Raw genomic sequence first — 15,629 nt, forward strand, 5'->3', positions numbered from 1 at the left:
CCAACGGTCAACTAGGCTGACTATTATAACGTGTATATCAGCCTGAGTTCAATAGCTCCAGGTAATGACAGATCATTCTGTCACCACTTCAGATGGGCTTAGCCTGGTCTTTTTGTTTGGGGTTATTCTGATGCTGCTTAAGACTATGAGGAGGACTATAAGCTAGGATACACCCTCCTTGCGGTATTTAGTCTTTATTTAATAGTTTGAGCATTCATTCCACATCATTTCATTCATGGATGACATGCACAATGGAAGGACCATTCAATGCTCATCAGTCAATACAGCTCCTGGCCTACACTTCCAGTGAAGAGTGTCCTTTAGTTAGAATCAAAACAATCTGGGGACGTAGTCCTTGATCAGAGTTTTTGGTGCATCTGAGTGGTTTTCTTTGCTAGTACAGCCCTTTTGAATGTCACCTTGAGAACTTGCCCACTATTACTAGCACATTAAGTATCCTTGACTCTCTGGAAATGAAATGTAGGTGGGAAAAATGGCCCAGGTAGGGCTGCAGCACTCAATTGTCCACTGCTGCCAGGTTTGTTTTCATGCAACTTTCTGACATTTATCAGGTTTGTCATCTGAACTTTTGATTCCACCATTGGAAGAATTTACTGGTCATCTTTTCCACTCTAAAGTGTCATAGGGAGTGTATCTTGTGTGTCAGAGAAGGCAGCATTATGGGTGGGGTTACTGTCTGTGACGAGTACCCTATCGCCATGCCCAGTCATTGCCCAACGTCCCACCATTCTCCATCTAGGACCACTTTCCTTTATTAGAGCACTGAGCTTGCAATTCTCGTATCTCAACTTCAGTTGTCAGATTCATTTCATTTATTCTTACAATTCCTTCTCATGCTGGCCTTTCTGCTGCCTCATCCACTAACGCAGGGGTCCCCAACCACTTTTTGCAATGTGGACTGGTTTATTATTGACAATATTCTTGCGGACCGGCTGACCCGGGGGTGGGGGTAGGGTAGGGTTGCCAACGGAATACATTGTGTTTACCCCGAGAAAGGCTACAATGACCATGAAGCCTTGCGCGGGCACCAGTGCGCATGCGTGTACATGCCGTTTTTTTCTACAAACCGTTTTTGGCGATTCTGTTGGGGGGGGGGGAGAGAGAAAGAGAGAGATCCGGAATATAGGTGATAAGTGGCTAATACACTCAATTTCGTTTCCAAAAGGGTTTCTCTGACAAATTTAATATTAAACACACAGCGCACATCTTCCTCGCATGAATATAGTGATAAGTCAATTATCAGAGGAGGACAGGGGAGCTTGAAGTAAGTGTTGAACAAACTTCCAGTAGAAGTGGTAGAGGCAGGTTCAATATCATCATTTAAAGTAAAATTGGATAGCTATATGGACAGGAAAGGAATGGAGGGTTGTGGGCTGAGTGCAGGTCAGTGGGACTAGGTGAGAGTAGAGTTCAGCACGGACTAGAAGGGCCGAGATAGCCTGTCTCCCTGCTGTAATTGTTATATGGTTATACAAGTCACTTATAAGTCAATAGCATCATAACATTTTAAGTAATGTTTGGATATTAAACACACAGCACATATTTTCCCCGTATGAACATATAAAATCATTGCAACACACCAATATCGCTGAATCAGTGGGAGCCCTGGGCTTGTTTCCCTGCAACAAGACGGTCCTATCGAGGGGTGACGGGAGACAGCGATACTTGAAGGGGGTTCCTTATGTCCAGTCTATTCCGCAATTTAGTTTTCGTCGCATTAATTGCAGAGATATGTCGGAAATGGAAGCAACGTTTTCAGTGCTTTCGTGGCTATCTCAGGATATTTAGCCTTGACTTTGATCCAGAATGCCGGCAGAGATATTATTTTAAACATACTTTTCAGCCTGCTGTCATTTGCAAGCTCGAGGAGTTGATCTTCTTCCTGCGCTGACATGGATGACACGCGGGTAAAGAGCTCGCGTGTGTTCAAGCTCAACAGTGCGTGATAGGGAATGAGGAAAGGTGCAGCTGACTCCTATCGCCAAATCATATTGTTTCCTCGCACATGCTTTGCGGCCTGGTACCGGTCCGTGGCCTGGTGGTTGGGGACCGCTGCACTAAGGCACTCCGTAGCTTTCAATGTCCATTTTGGAGTAGATTTTATATTTCAATATAGTCACCTCTATTGACAACTTTATAACATCCATTAATTTGACCACTTTTCATTGGGGGTGGCAGGGGGAACTACAGACATTAAAAAATCCAGATGTCCAAAATCATAAATACTGCAGATGCTAGATTTTTCTTCAGCCACCTTACAGGTCTGAATCAGGACTTTTAGTTCTGCCTGTTGTGAAGAGGTACAAGGAGCTATACTTCCTGATGCTAGCAGTTCAGTTTCAAGAAAATAGCCCATCCAGCCATTATATGTTCTCCTTCAATCATTGAGAAGTTGTCTGTGAACAGAATCAGATCTGGGTTCAGTGGGGACATTTCTTTGTGGCGATTTCCACTCTTGTGCATATTGTTACCTTTGCACAGTAATAGGCATCATAGTCCTCCATGTCCAATGGCAGCACTGTTGCTGCATTCACTACTCACATACTTGATGCCAATATTAGGTGCCCCAAGAACAGTGGACAATTTGGACTACTGAGCAGCTGTTACTTGAGATGCTCTATTCATTGTGAGTAAAATGTACACAGAGTGAGGACACTGGAAACTTTCATTGCTGCCAGGTACATTGACGATGTTGTCCCCCAAAGTTGGTCAGGGTCTTCCCAAACGAGAAACACTGGATCAATAGTTCCATACGAGCAGCACTTACCATGCAACACAGACCTTACATTGCCGGCAATCAGTAGTTGGAGCTCAACAAAAGCAGCTACGATCTGCGCAAAGCTACCAAGGCTGCAAAACAACAATACAGGGACCATCGATCAATCTTCTGTGGTTCGACAGAATTGCGAGAAAATACTCATCTACTTCTCATAGGATCTGTCTTCATTCCTGTGTAGCTTTATTCACTTGGTTCTTTAATAGTGCTACTGACACATGGCTGCCAGTCCTACTTTATCATTATTGACATCATTGTTTGAATCAGTGTCATGTCCATTCTGAAATCCCTCTCAGTTCAAAGAGGTGTTGTTTTGGATTAGTCTGATTGAAGAGGCGTGACCCAAGGGTGAAGATCAGTGACAGCACTGCCCCCCCCCCACCCACTGACTATCTCTGCACTGTCTCAGTTTGATATAGTTCACTTCAATTGGTTCACATTTTTGCTTTCTCTCATTTAGTTAATGTAGATACGCTCTTTAGATTTCTTTTAAACTGTCATACTGACTTTGAAATTCATCACAATTCTCCTTTTCCTTTCTTATTTGTTCAGTTAACACACATCTTTTCTTTAGATTTTCTAGTCTTATGCCGTCTTTGTAACTGAACGTTCTTAGTTGTGATAAGACTGCTAACATCCATCCAGTTTTCTTCTTCCTTCAGGCATTCTCTGGGATCTTGCACCATGCTCATTTAACTTTATCTAGCAGCCAAATTCCATTAGACTCTGCATTGATGGTTTTCTTTGTTCTGATTTTTCAACTATTCTTATTCAATTGGAATACTTTGATTAGCTAAGAACTCAAACCCTCCATCATCTGTTCACTTAACTGCAAGTCCAGTGCCCCCTTTTCTTGTAGCATTCTTGTAGCAGGTTTCTTCTCTAATATGGCTGTGGCTTTTATCATCTTTCTACTACACATGTAGACTAGAACTGTTCACTTATCAGGGGCCTATAGCTCAAACTAGTAGATTATACAATCAAAATTCAAATGGACCAGTTGAATAGATTACATCAATAGACTATGCAGAGCCAATCAGTACTGTTTAACTTCACTTAAAATAGAACAGAGAGAAGAGGATCTGCTGGTTATAACTTTACCTTTAGACTTCTTTACAATTGTGCATCAAGGCAAGAACTAGGTGCTTCACTGATGATTAGGAGGAAAGTCCTACCTCCTGTTAAATGTGCACATTGGAGCTTTGTCTCATCTGGGATTCTTCCCATTCTTAATCCTCAATTATGTTGTTCATGACTCCAAGTTGTTAGATTTGGAGATGACATTGTCCAGAAGGCTCTTCAGAAGTCAAAAATGAGGCACAAATCTTATGGTTACAGCTGTTTTATTAGATGTCCATCATAGCACAGTTCAGACAGTCAACCTTTTCCAGCAAGGAATAAAGGAATTTGAGCACACGCTTTCCTTTCATATTGTAAACCTTTGATCTGGATAAGGAAGCCAGTGTACTACATGCATCACATTTTTGCTTTGCAGACAAAAAAAATACTACAGAAATAGTCTATCTGGTTCAATACAATTTACTGAAAGTTTACAGACAAACTACAAACATATAAAGCAACCATAGAGCAAGCTAAAACTACAAGGAAAAGTAAAAATAACAATCTGGAACCTATCCAAAAGGTTTAAGATAACAACTTGGGGGGGGGGGGGGGAGAGAGAGAGAAGAGAAGGGCTCCAAAACTGCTAAATTCAAAGTCTCAAGGAGTACAACATCAAACAAGGTGCTGTTCCTCCATTCAGTCCACAAGGACTTCCAGCCTCATCTCACTAATTATCATGCATCTCCCACTTTCATGTCTTTGGTAACCTACCCTGTTCCAAAGATGCTCAACTTGAAGAACTTCACCTCATCCTCCAAATGGGAATGCTGCAACTATTAGGACTCAATATTGAATTTATCAATTTTATGTAAACCTTTCTTTTTCTCTCCACGGTTGTGGCTGCAATAGGGTTTCAATTTTTTTCTCATGTTTATCTGACAGTGTTAAAAGCAATTATTATTTGGTACCAAGTTCAGTGTTTTAAGTAATAGAGTTAGTCAATCAGGGGAACAATTAAATATTAAACCTCATTACTAGGTGTAAGCATGATTGCAAGCAATTTAACCACTGTGCCTTAATAGCCTAACTTTAAGATCAAGATTGTCAAGAATAACTAAGTCAAAAGGCAAACATTCAGTAGCAATTGCAATTGTAATTGTAAGGTTCAACAATTCCAATCAAAGATCCAGGGTCCTGAGGGAGCTTAACTGGGTTGATATTGGGATGTTTTCACAACTGGGAAACATCAAGATAAGGGTCCATTTGAAAAGGAGGTACATTGAAATTTCCTGCAGAGAGTGGTGAACCTCTGGAATTCTCAGCACGAGCAGATGGAGGAAGCTGGATCATTAGAAGTACTTCAAGCGGAGGTGGACAAATACTTGATAGATCAAGGAATAAAGGGGCATGGAGAAGTGGCACAGGAGTTGAGGCTAGCATAGATTAACCATGATCATATTGAACGGTGGGGTAGGCTTGAGGGGTTCAGCAGTTCATATTTTGTGTTCTCACACGATACAGTTGCTGCTTTGCTCTTTTTGGATTACTCATTTTATTGTGATGTAAATTTCTTGCTACACTTCATAGCATCTTAACAGGGCTGGACATAATATTCAGAATTTCAAGCAGCACATTACTAGGCACATCAATCTGGATAGTACCCTCAGATTTAAGTGGCAAGATACAGCATTGATTGAGGTGGAATGAATGGAGGTGGTGAGGAAATGGAAGAATAACAAAGAATGAGCAGTTGAGAAGGGTACAGGGGATGAATTGTTTAAATAAAAGGTAATTCACATGAAACATCTTTTCTCTTGGAAGTGATGCAGAAAGAGAAGGGGCTTTGTTCCTTTCTGCTTTCCAACTTGATATACCACTATCATACAAAATTAAGTAATACATTTGGCACAACTCAGAACCAGCAACTTAGCATTAGAAAACATGAATTTATTTTTCCAAAGTTATGCAGAAGAATTGGTAACTACTCTTGAAATGAACTAAGTAGATTCAAAGCAACTACTCAAAAAGTGGCTATTTTAAAAATTCTTTGTAAGAAACTTACAAAACACCAAATTCACAGCCACTAAATTTAGACTTACCAGAAAGTAGCCCTTTTATAGTTGCCAATGAGGACAAGAGAAGAGGCATTCACTAGGAATTCAGTAAATTTACTTTAACTACGTTCCCCTGCACCATCAGAGTCCTGAATGGTCCATCAACCCATGAACACTACCACGTTATTCCTATTTTTGTAACTTAATAATTTTGTCCTGCTGCTGCAAAACAATAAATTTGACCTGGCTTAATAAACCAGATTTGGATTCCTTTGCTCAGAAATGGTTTACATGAGGGTGGGATGACATCATTAATTGAGAGTGGGCATTACATTTTGACCATGCTTAAAAATAGCCTGCTTTGCAAGTCTTAAAAACAGAGGTGGGGTGATAAAGCGGAGGGGGATAATGGAGTTCAACCATTTTCTAACATCTAGCATAGTTGTGCTGTGCAGAGGGAAGGGATTAGCTCAACACTTGAGGGTGAGATTGCAAAAGGCAGCATGTTTTAGCATGGGAAATCAGATCCAAGACAGTAGGGTGCATGAATTGGTATTGTCAGAATGAGACCACGTTGTCCCAGGAGTGTCAATGTCAAACAACCTCCAGGGACATGTGGTTCAAAATGTAGTTCTCCAAAAGGAGTGCAGCACAGCAAGTGTTACTGCAAGTGGAATTCACAGAAGGTGGAAATTCCAGTTTGGTATACTTTCACTTGGAAGTGGTGTCAAATACAGCTTACTCCAAGGGTAAGTATTTTCTTCTTATAAAATTACATCATACTAAAAATAATTGGCAACATGCAATCCATTTTCCATGTACTTGTATCTTCCATAAACAAAACAGTGTGACAATAAGAACTGCACCAGGAACAACTTTATTTCATGCTTTTGACACACGTTCCTCTAGATTCCAGAATATTAACAAACCAATTGCAGCAGTATGTGAATCTCAGTAACCCATTAGTAAAAGAGTAATCCATGTTGTTGCTAAAATCTTTTACAACAGATCTTACATGGGGTTGATCCAAATACTTAAAGAACCACCAATTTTGACATCAAGGGAGAATTTCCTTGGATCATTGGGCAACCTGCTAGCAGTTTTATGGCCAGAAGTTCAACTGAAGCAAAAAAAAAAGTTCAGTTTCTCAGAGGAAAATGCCTGTTAATCAGATCATCTTCTTATTATTGACAGTGTGCATTTTATAACAAAGACATATATATAAAAAATAAAGTTTTACCACAGACTGCATGGCTTCATATCAATATATCACTTCTAATTATACCATTTCATGCTGCTAAGCTACTGAACGTTCAGCCTACAGCTATAAGCTGCTGCTAAAAAATATCCATTTTGAGCTGTTAACAACTTTTGCTCCATCATTTTAATGATTTTTCAAATGACATAACCAAGTCGTCAAAGAGAAATATAATTATTCTTAAAGTTAAATGTCGATTACATCAGAAAGCAGAAAAGCTCTAGGATTTTCATTGAGGTTCTGATAATTCAAAGACAAATACATGGTGACAGTGCTTCATTTAAAATGGGTGCCTCAGGGCAAATGAATGCTGGTTTTCCTTTATTCCCAATCTGGTGAGACAGAGGAGGAGCAGGGTCAGGAAGCACCCCACAGTACCCAAAGCCTCCGCGTAGTGCAAGCTGTGCATCCCAACATCACATCTCAGACCGTGTAGATCAGATGGCCCAAAGCCTGCTAGACAGCAGAGTGGCAAAGATTTGATGAAGACATAGATCTAGTGTTGGAAATAGTGTCCAAAGGTGGTGTGGAGAGGAGATTGCAGATAATGACAACAGTGATCGTAACTGTGGCAGCAGAAAGATTTGGTACTGAGGAAGAGAAGTGGGCCAGACAGCCATATGTTAAAAACAACAGAGCCACCAAAATCCACAACATCCAGAAAGAACTCAAGGCACTCAAGCAACAACATAACTTGGCAAACCATGAGGAAAGGGCACCACTGGAAGAACTGCGTGTGATGCTGAGGAAAAGGCTCATAACTCTGAGAAGAGCAGAGCAACATCGAAGGTGCAGGAGAGAAAGAGCACAGAAAAGATTTGAATTTATCAGTAGCCCATTTCAGTTCACCAACCAGCTGCTGGGTCAGAAGGGGAAAGTTGTCCTGCACAAAGGAACAGATGGACCACCATCTTCGAAGCACCTTCAGTAACCAGCACAGAAAAGTTGAACTGGGAGACTGTGATGCCCTCATCGCCCCTGCAGAACCAACAGAGGCTTTTGAACTTTGAGAGCCACTCTTCAAGGAGGTTCAGCAAGTAGTCAAGAAAGCCAGAGCTGGCTCAGCACCTGGTCTGAGTCGCACCGCCTACAACATCTACAAACGCTGCCCCCGGCCTCTCCGGCAGCTGTGGAGAATCCTCAAGGTCATCTGGAAGAGAGGCAAAGTGCCCAAGCAATGGAAGTATGCAAACGGAGTGTGGATTCCAAAAGAAGAGAATTCCCAGAACATCAGCCAGTTTAGGATAATATTCTTGCTGAGTGTTGAAGGGAAGATCTTCTTCAGCGTGGTGGCAAAGCACCTAACAGAGTACTTCCTGAGGAACAACTACATCGACACCTCCGTCCAGAAGGGTGGCATTCCAAGGGTACCAGGCTGCTTGGAGTACACTGGAGTCATCATGCAGCTCCTGAGAGAGGCCAGAGAGAATAAGAATGACTTAGTAGTTTTGTGGTTGGATTTGGCCAATGCCTATGGATCAATCCCCCTCAAGGTTGTTGAAGATGCTCTGAGGAGGCACCATGTTCCTGAAGGAATCAGAGGCCTCCTTATGGATTACCACAACAAGTTCCACCTGAGAGTCTCAACAGAGCCAATAAAATCAGACTGATGCAGGCTGGAGATTGGTATCATCACAGGCTGCACCATCTCAGTCATCCTTTCCCTCCCGGCAATGAATATGCTGGTAAAATCTGCAGAGCCAGAGTGTTGAGGATAGAAATCAAGATCTGGGATCCACCAACCACCAATACGAGCCTTCATGAATGAGCAACACACATCAAAGTTGCTGGTGAACACAGCAGGCCAGGCAGCATCTCTAGGAAGAGGTACAGTTGACGTTTCGGGCCGAGACCCTTCGTCAGGACTAACTGAAAGAAGAGCAAGTTCATGGATGTGACTCCCGTCTCCCCTTCCCCCACCAATACTCTGCAATCCCGTCTCCTTCAGATCCCATCGTCAGCTCCTGGGTACTCAGAGGCTCCATCTTCCTCTCACCCCAACCCTCCCCTCTCCATTGACACCTCCTGCCTCCCGCCTCTGATCCCAGCTCTCAAGATTCCAGCCTTGAACTCCAGGCCGGGTCTTTATGTGCTGCTGTTGTGACTCCCGTCTCCCCTTCCCCCGCCACCACTCCGCAGCCCCGTCTTCCTCAGATCCCACCGTCAGCTCCTGGGCCCTCAGAGGCTCCATCTTCCTCTCACCCCAACCCTCCCCTCTCCATTGACACCCCCAGCCTCCCCCCTCCCCCCTCTGATCCCAGCTCTCATCCGTGCCGGGTCTTTACCATCCCCTCCGACCTTCAACTGTCGAAGGCAGAACGCTCTGTTCTCAGTAAGGGCCTCACCTTTGTCCCCCTTCGCCCACACCTCAGCGAGTTCCGTGTTCGCCATGATGCGGAACTTTTCTTCCTTTAAGCCTGCAAAATCAAGATCTGTAGTGCTGAAGGGGAGAGTACAGGAAAAATTTCATTTCTCCATTGAGGACATTCCAATTCCTACCATCACAGAGAACCCTGTTAAAAGTCTTGGGAAGATGTTTGATGCAACACTCAGAGATAAGGAGGCAATAAAAATCACCTGTGGGGAGTTTGAACAATGGTTGCAAGAGGTTGACAGGACTGGCCTTCCAGGGTGGTTTAAGGCATGGATTTACCAGTACGGTATACTACCAAGAATCCTCTGGCCACCGCTTCTCTACGAGTTTCCAATTTCCACTGTTGCTGAATTAGAGAGGGTAGTCAGCCGGTTCCTGCGAAGATGGCTGGGTTTACCAAGGAACATCAGCAGCATCACTCTGTACGGGAATAACTGCAAACTGAGCTCCCCCTGAAATCCATCGAGGAGGAGTTCAAGGTTTTGCGAGCAAGAGAGGTGCTGCAGTTCCCGGAATCTTCAGGTCCAAAGGTTGCCGGAGCAGGACTGGCAGTGAGAGCTGGAAGAAAGTGGAGAGCAGAGGCTGCAGTGGAAGAAGCTGAGGTACAACTGTGCCACAAAGTGCTGGTGGCGGCAGTCGCCAAGGGAAGAGCTGGACTGGGAAGCCTTGAAGACCCCATTTTGGCAAAGTACAAGGGAAAGAGCGACGAGAACTGGTCCAGAATGCAGTAAGGGCAGCTGTGGAGGAGGAGAGGACCAGCAGAGCAGTGGCAATGAAACAGCAAGGAGCCAGGACCAAATGGGAGCAGGTGATCGAGCGAAAGATCACATGGAACGATCTCTGGAAGGTGGATCCACACCACATCAAGTTCCTTATCCAGACTGTTTATGACGTCCTTCCTAGCCCATCTAATCTGCACTGCTGGGGCCTTGTAGAACGACCAGCTTACCCCCTCTGTGAAAAGACCGATACGCTACAGCATATTCTGAGCTGCTGCCCCAGAGCTCTTGCTGATGGCAGTTATTGGTGGCAGCATGACCAGGTCCTCCAGACAATTGCTGAGACAATCTGCAGTACCCTTAACATCTGCCAGAAAACAAGTCCGGTCAAGAATACCATCTGCTTTGTCAAAGAGGGGGAAAGACCAACAGAACACCAGAAAGCAACTGGGATGCTCCTCACTGCACAGGACTGGAAGCTAAAAGCAGACCTGGGGAAACAGCTGACAACCCCAGGTAACATCACTGATGATGTGCCCTAGCTTAGCATCATACAGATGTTCCTGTAAGAATATTAATCGAGACTGGACCAAATGATAAAGTTATAATTGACAAAGTTAATTAACAGATTATTCCAAGAAATAAGGCCACCTAGCCTTTAATTGTTGGGTTTATCGCTATCCTTTTTTTCTGAGTTACATTGCAAGATTTGCAGTTCTCCATACAGAGTAGTATAGGAAATGAACTGCAGGCCACCCCGAGCTGTAACAGCGTCACACTAACTACTCCAGTACTGTGGCACCTTCTCATTAGTTGGTGGCTTTTGGAATACACCTAATGTGATAGTGTTTCAATTACTCCTTAACTCTTGCTGAATCCTTTAATCGCCCAGGTTTGCCACGTTTTCTGATATCGCAGGACAAAGATTCCCTCTAACAACTACATCTCTCCAGATTCCATTCGTGAATAAATAATTATTTGAATGGAAGAGTTAGAACTGTCCATACAGTATATTGACAATTGCTTAATTCTTAAAGTTGTACAAAGCTGGAAAGCCAGTTCATATTTAGTTCAGCTTTACAGCTATTAAAGATACTACCACAAATATGCAGAAAGTATCAGTCAGGTGCAAAGAGCATCTTCTTCACTTCAAATTAGAATGTTCATGAAAATCAGTCATGTTAGCAACCAGGAGCAGAAGCATTAATCATTCAAATCAATGTAGCCTATACTCCATACCTTGAACACTTTGATTTGACAGCTAGCTGAATGAAGATGCTCTGTATATTCACTATTCTCATTCTCTTTGAATGTATCTATTTGAATTCGAAAAGGCACTCCTTTTTCTCCTCCATGCTTTTTGGTTGTGAATTCAGTACTAATACAATGCACCTAGGAAACATCACAAAAGGATAATAATTGTCAATATTACATAATTCCCCGTGGAAGTGTTAAATACATTTTAGATTTCATGACAATCAAATATTTGACGGACTCAACAAATGTAATCCAATATTACAAAGTTATGCAGCATTAACTGGGAGCAGCTGTTGTCCAACAACTCCATGCCTGACATATGGGATTTGTTTAAAGACCAGCTGATCAGAGTTTAGGATCAGCATGTTCTGGTAAAGAGCAAGAACAAGGATGGTAATGGCAAGGGGACTTTGGATGACCCAAAGGGTCCTAAGTTTAGTCAGGAAGAGAAAGCCAATGTAAGGTTTAGAAAACTAAAATCAGACTGGGCCCTTGTAGAATATAAAGACATCAGGAAAATATTCAAGCAGGCAATTAGGAAGGCCACAAAGGACCATGAAATATCCTTGGCAAGCAGGATCAAAAAGAACCAAGGCATTTTGTACTTGTATTCAAAATAGGATAATTAAGGAGACGAGTCCCAGTCAAGGATAACAGAGGGAATTTGTGTTTGGAGTCAGAGCAAGAGCCTGAGCTACTAAATGAGTACTTTGCATCAATATTTATCAAGAAAGATTTAGAGGATATAGAAGATAGGCACACTAATGTATTGGGACATTTTGAGATCGAGGAGGTGGTGCTGGGTCATCTGAAAAGACCACAAGACATAGAAGAAAAATTAGGCTATTTGGGTCTGCTCCACCATTTCATCACAGCTGATCCATTTCCCTCTTAACCCCATTCTCCTGCCTCTTCCCTGTAACCTTTCATGCCCTGATTAATCAAGAACCTATCACCGCTGCCTTAAATACCCAAATGACTTGATGTCTACAGCCACATGTAGGAATGAACTCTACAGATTCACCACCCACTGGCTAAAGAAATTCTTCCTCAACTACATTGTAATGGCAAAACAGCAGGACAGAAACAAAGCCATCGCGGAATAAACAAATCAAACTAGAAAATCTGTTTCTTTTCCTTTCCTGTTTGACTTAAAACTGTTAATGCACAACAAGCTCCAGCAATATACATTTTAAACCTCAATTAAACAAGTAGAATTCATACCTGGATAAATACAGAGGTTCTCTTCAAAGGGTCCCAAAGAAACTCCACTGTATTTAGCTGTGTTGGATTTGCTCTGGGGTCAACGATGCCTACTGACAATGGAATATCTGAAGCAAACAAAACGGGCATTGTTTCATAGCATCATTGCTAGTTGTAACAGCAATATTGTTTCACATATGTGAGTGGATAATGTAACTAAATGCAAGTAGAAAACACACCATTTACCAACACATCAGCAGGCACTTGGAACATTGTTCAAAAAATTAATAACTAATGTGGAGTTTACAAATCTTACTTCAAAATAAATTTTGCTTCTTGCATTCTTCACTACCATTTCAAGCTTTCTGATTTGATACGTTACTGAAATAATTTACTTCAACTAATTAGCAATTACGAAGCAGAAAATGCTGGAAATACTTTGCAAGTGCACTGGCAGAGAAAGTGTTCATGCTTCAGGTTGATGACCCTGCATATAATCATATAACAATTACAGCACGGAAACAGGCCATCTCGGCCCTTCTAGTCCGTGCCGAACGCTTACTCTCAACCTAGTCCCACCGACCTGCACTCAGCCCATAACCCTCCATTCCTTTCCTGTCCATATAGCTGTCCAATTTAACTTTAAATGACAACATCGAACCTACCTCAACCACTTCTGCTGGAAGCTCGTTCCACACAGCTACCACTCTCTGAGTAAAGAAGTTCCCCCTCATGTTACCCCTAAACTTTTGCCCTTTAACTCTCAATTCATGTCCTCTTGTTTGATTCTCCCCTACTCTCAATGGAAAAAGCCTATCCATGTCAACTCTATCAATCCCCCTTATAATTTTAATCACCTCTATCAAGTCCCCCCTCAACCTTCTACATTCCAAAGAATAAAGACCCAACTTGTTCAACTTTTCTCTGTAACTTAGGTGATGAAACCCAGGTAACATTCTAGTAAATCTTCTCTGTACTCTATTTTGTTAACATCTTTCCTATAATTCGGTGACCAAAACAGTACACAATACTCCAGATTTGGCCTCATCAATGCCTTGTACAATTTCAACATTACATCCCAACTCCTATACTCAATGCTCTGATTTATAAAAGGCCAGCACACCAAAAGCTTTCTTCACCACCCTATCCACATGAGATTCCACCTTCACAGAACTATGCACCATTATTCCTAGATCCCTCTGTTCTACTGCATTCTTCAATGCCCTACCATTTACCATGTATGTCCTATTTTGGTTAGTCCTACCAAAATGTAGCCCCTCACATTTATCTGCATTAAACTCCATCTGCCATCTTTCAGCCCACTCTTCTAACTGGCCTAAATCTCTCTGCAAGCTTTGAAAACCTACTTCATTATCCACAACTCCACCTATCTTAGTATCATCTGCATACTTACTAATCCAATTTACCAACCCATCATCCAGATCATTAATGTATATGACAAACAACACTGGACCCAGTACAGATCCCTGAGGCACACTGGTACACACCGTCTTCCAATCTGACAAACAGTTATCCACCACTACTCTCTGGCATCGTAAAATGGAATCCATTTTACTACTTCAATATTAATACCTAACGATTGAACCTTCCTAACCAACCTTCCGTGCGTGAAAGGGGGAGGAACGGGTATGAACTCCCCATGGACAGTCCCAAACCTGGCTGTCAAAGGAGGAGGGTTGGGTATGAACTCCTCATGGACAGTCCCAAACCTGGCTGTCAAAGGAGGAGGGTTGGGTATGAACTCCCCATGGACAGTCCCAAACCCGGCTGTGAAAGGGGGAGAGTTGGGTATGAACTCCCCATGAACAGTCCCAAACCCGGCTGTGAAAGGAGGAGGGTTGGGTATGAACTCCCCATGGACAGTCCCAAACCTGGCTGTGAAAGGGGGAGAGTTGGGTATGAACTCCCCATGAACAGTCCCAAACCCGGCTGTGAAAGGAGGAGAGTTGGGTATAAACTCCCCATGGACAGTCCCAAACCTGGCTGTGAAAGGAGGAGGGTTGGGTATGAACTCCCCATGAACAGTCCCAAAGCCGGCTGTGAAAGGAGGAGGGTTGGGTATGAACTCCCCAAGCCTGACTGTGAAAAGAGCAGGGCTGGGAATGGGGCTAGCAACCTCATCCTGTTAATACCCAGAGCTACAGAAACACCAACAGGAGCTCCAAAATCTTCATCCCTGGGAGAGGAGCGATGCACCAAGATGACTACACCTGGGAAAGCCTGAAGACTAGACCTGTATAGACAACTTTGGCAAGCTACTGTCTATGGTCTCTGCCCCAGTAGGGGTGATGGTCTTAAGGAGAAGGTGATGATGTACTAGTTATGAACTGGTTTGTTATGTATAGGGAAACACAGTGAAAAGCTTGCCTTGCACACTCTTCATACAGATCAGATCATTACACTGTGCATTGACGTAGAACAAGGGAAAACAATACAGAATGCAGAATAAAGTGTTACAATTACAGAGAGAGTGCAGTGCAGGCAGACAAATAGGTGCTAAAAGCAGCACCTTCTCCGAATAATCTGCAAATCAATGCTCAATTTGGGATTCAGCAGAACCATTCTGCTTTAGTATTCACCACAGCCTTAGCCCAAAACAAACATGGACCAAACAGCTAATTAACAGATGCTGAGAAAGTGAGTAAGCAATTATCTTGACAAAGCATGTCATTAAGCAGCCCTGGTAAAACAGAAGCCTATGGGAATTGAGCATGGGCTCCCGAGGAGACAAGGTTCTCAGTGGAATTCCAGAATTTAAATGGCTTACTCTAATTCCTATCCCAACTTCCTAAATTTATGCAACACAAAAAAATACCAGAGGAACTCAGCAGGCCAGACAGCATCTATGGAAAAAAAAGTACAGTCAATGTTACAGGCTGAGAGC

At 42.8% G+C, this 15,629-nt stretch overlaps 1 protein-coding gene across 3 annotated transcripts in view; it reads right to left on the minus strand.

Annotated features, from left to right (window-relative positions):
• Positions 1–15,629, minus strand: part of tfcp2 (transcription factor CP2) — a 142,998-nt gene that overhangs the window by 89,416 nt on the left and 37,953 nt on the right. For all 3 annotated transcript variants that reach the window (XM_063037667.1, XM_063037668.1, XM_063037666.1), the window contains 2 exons: positions 12,746–12,852; positions 11,504–11,656 (listed from right to left, as the gene is read on the minus strand). In XM_063037667.1, coding sequence (XP_062893737.1) covers positions 11,504–11,656; positions 12,746–12,852 — 260 coding nt within the window. The remainder of the gene's footprint in view (positions 1–11,503; positions 11,657–12,745; positions 12,853–15,629) is intronic.

Source organism: Mobula hypostoma, chromosome X1 (assembly GCF_963921235.1).
Source record: "Mobula hypostoma chromosome X1, sMobHyp1.1, whole genome shotgun sequence".
Lineage (NCBI taxonomy): Eukaryota > Metazoa > Chordata > Chondrichthyes > Myliobatiformes > Myliobatidae > Mobula > Mobula hypostoma.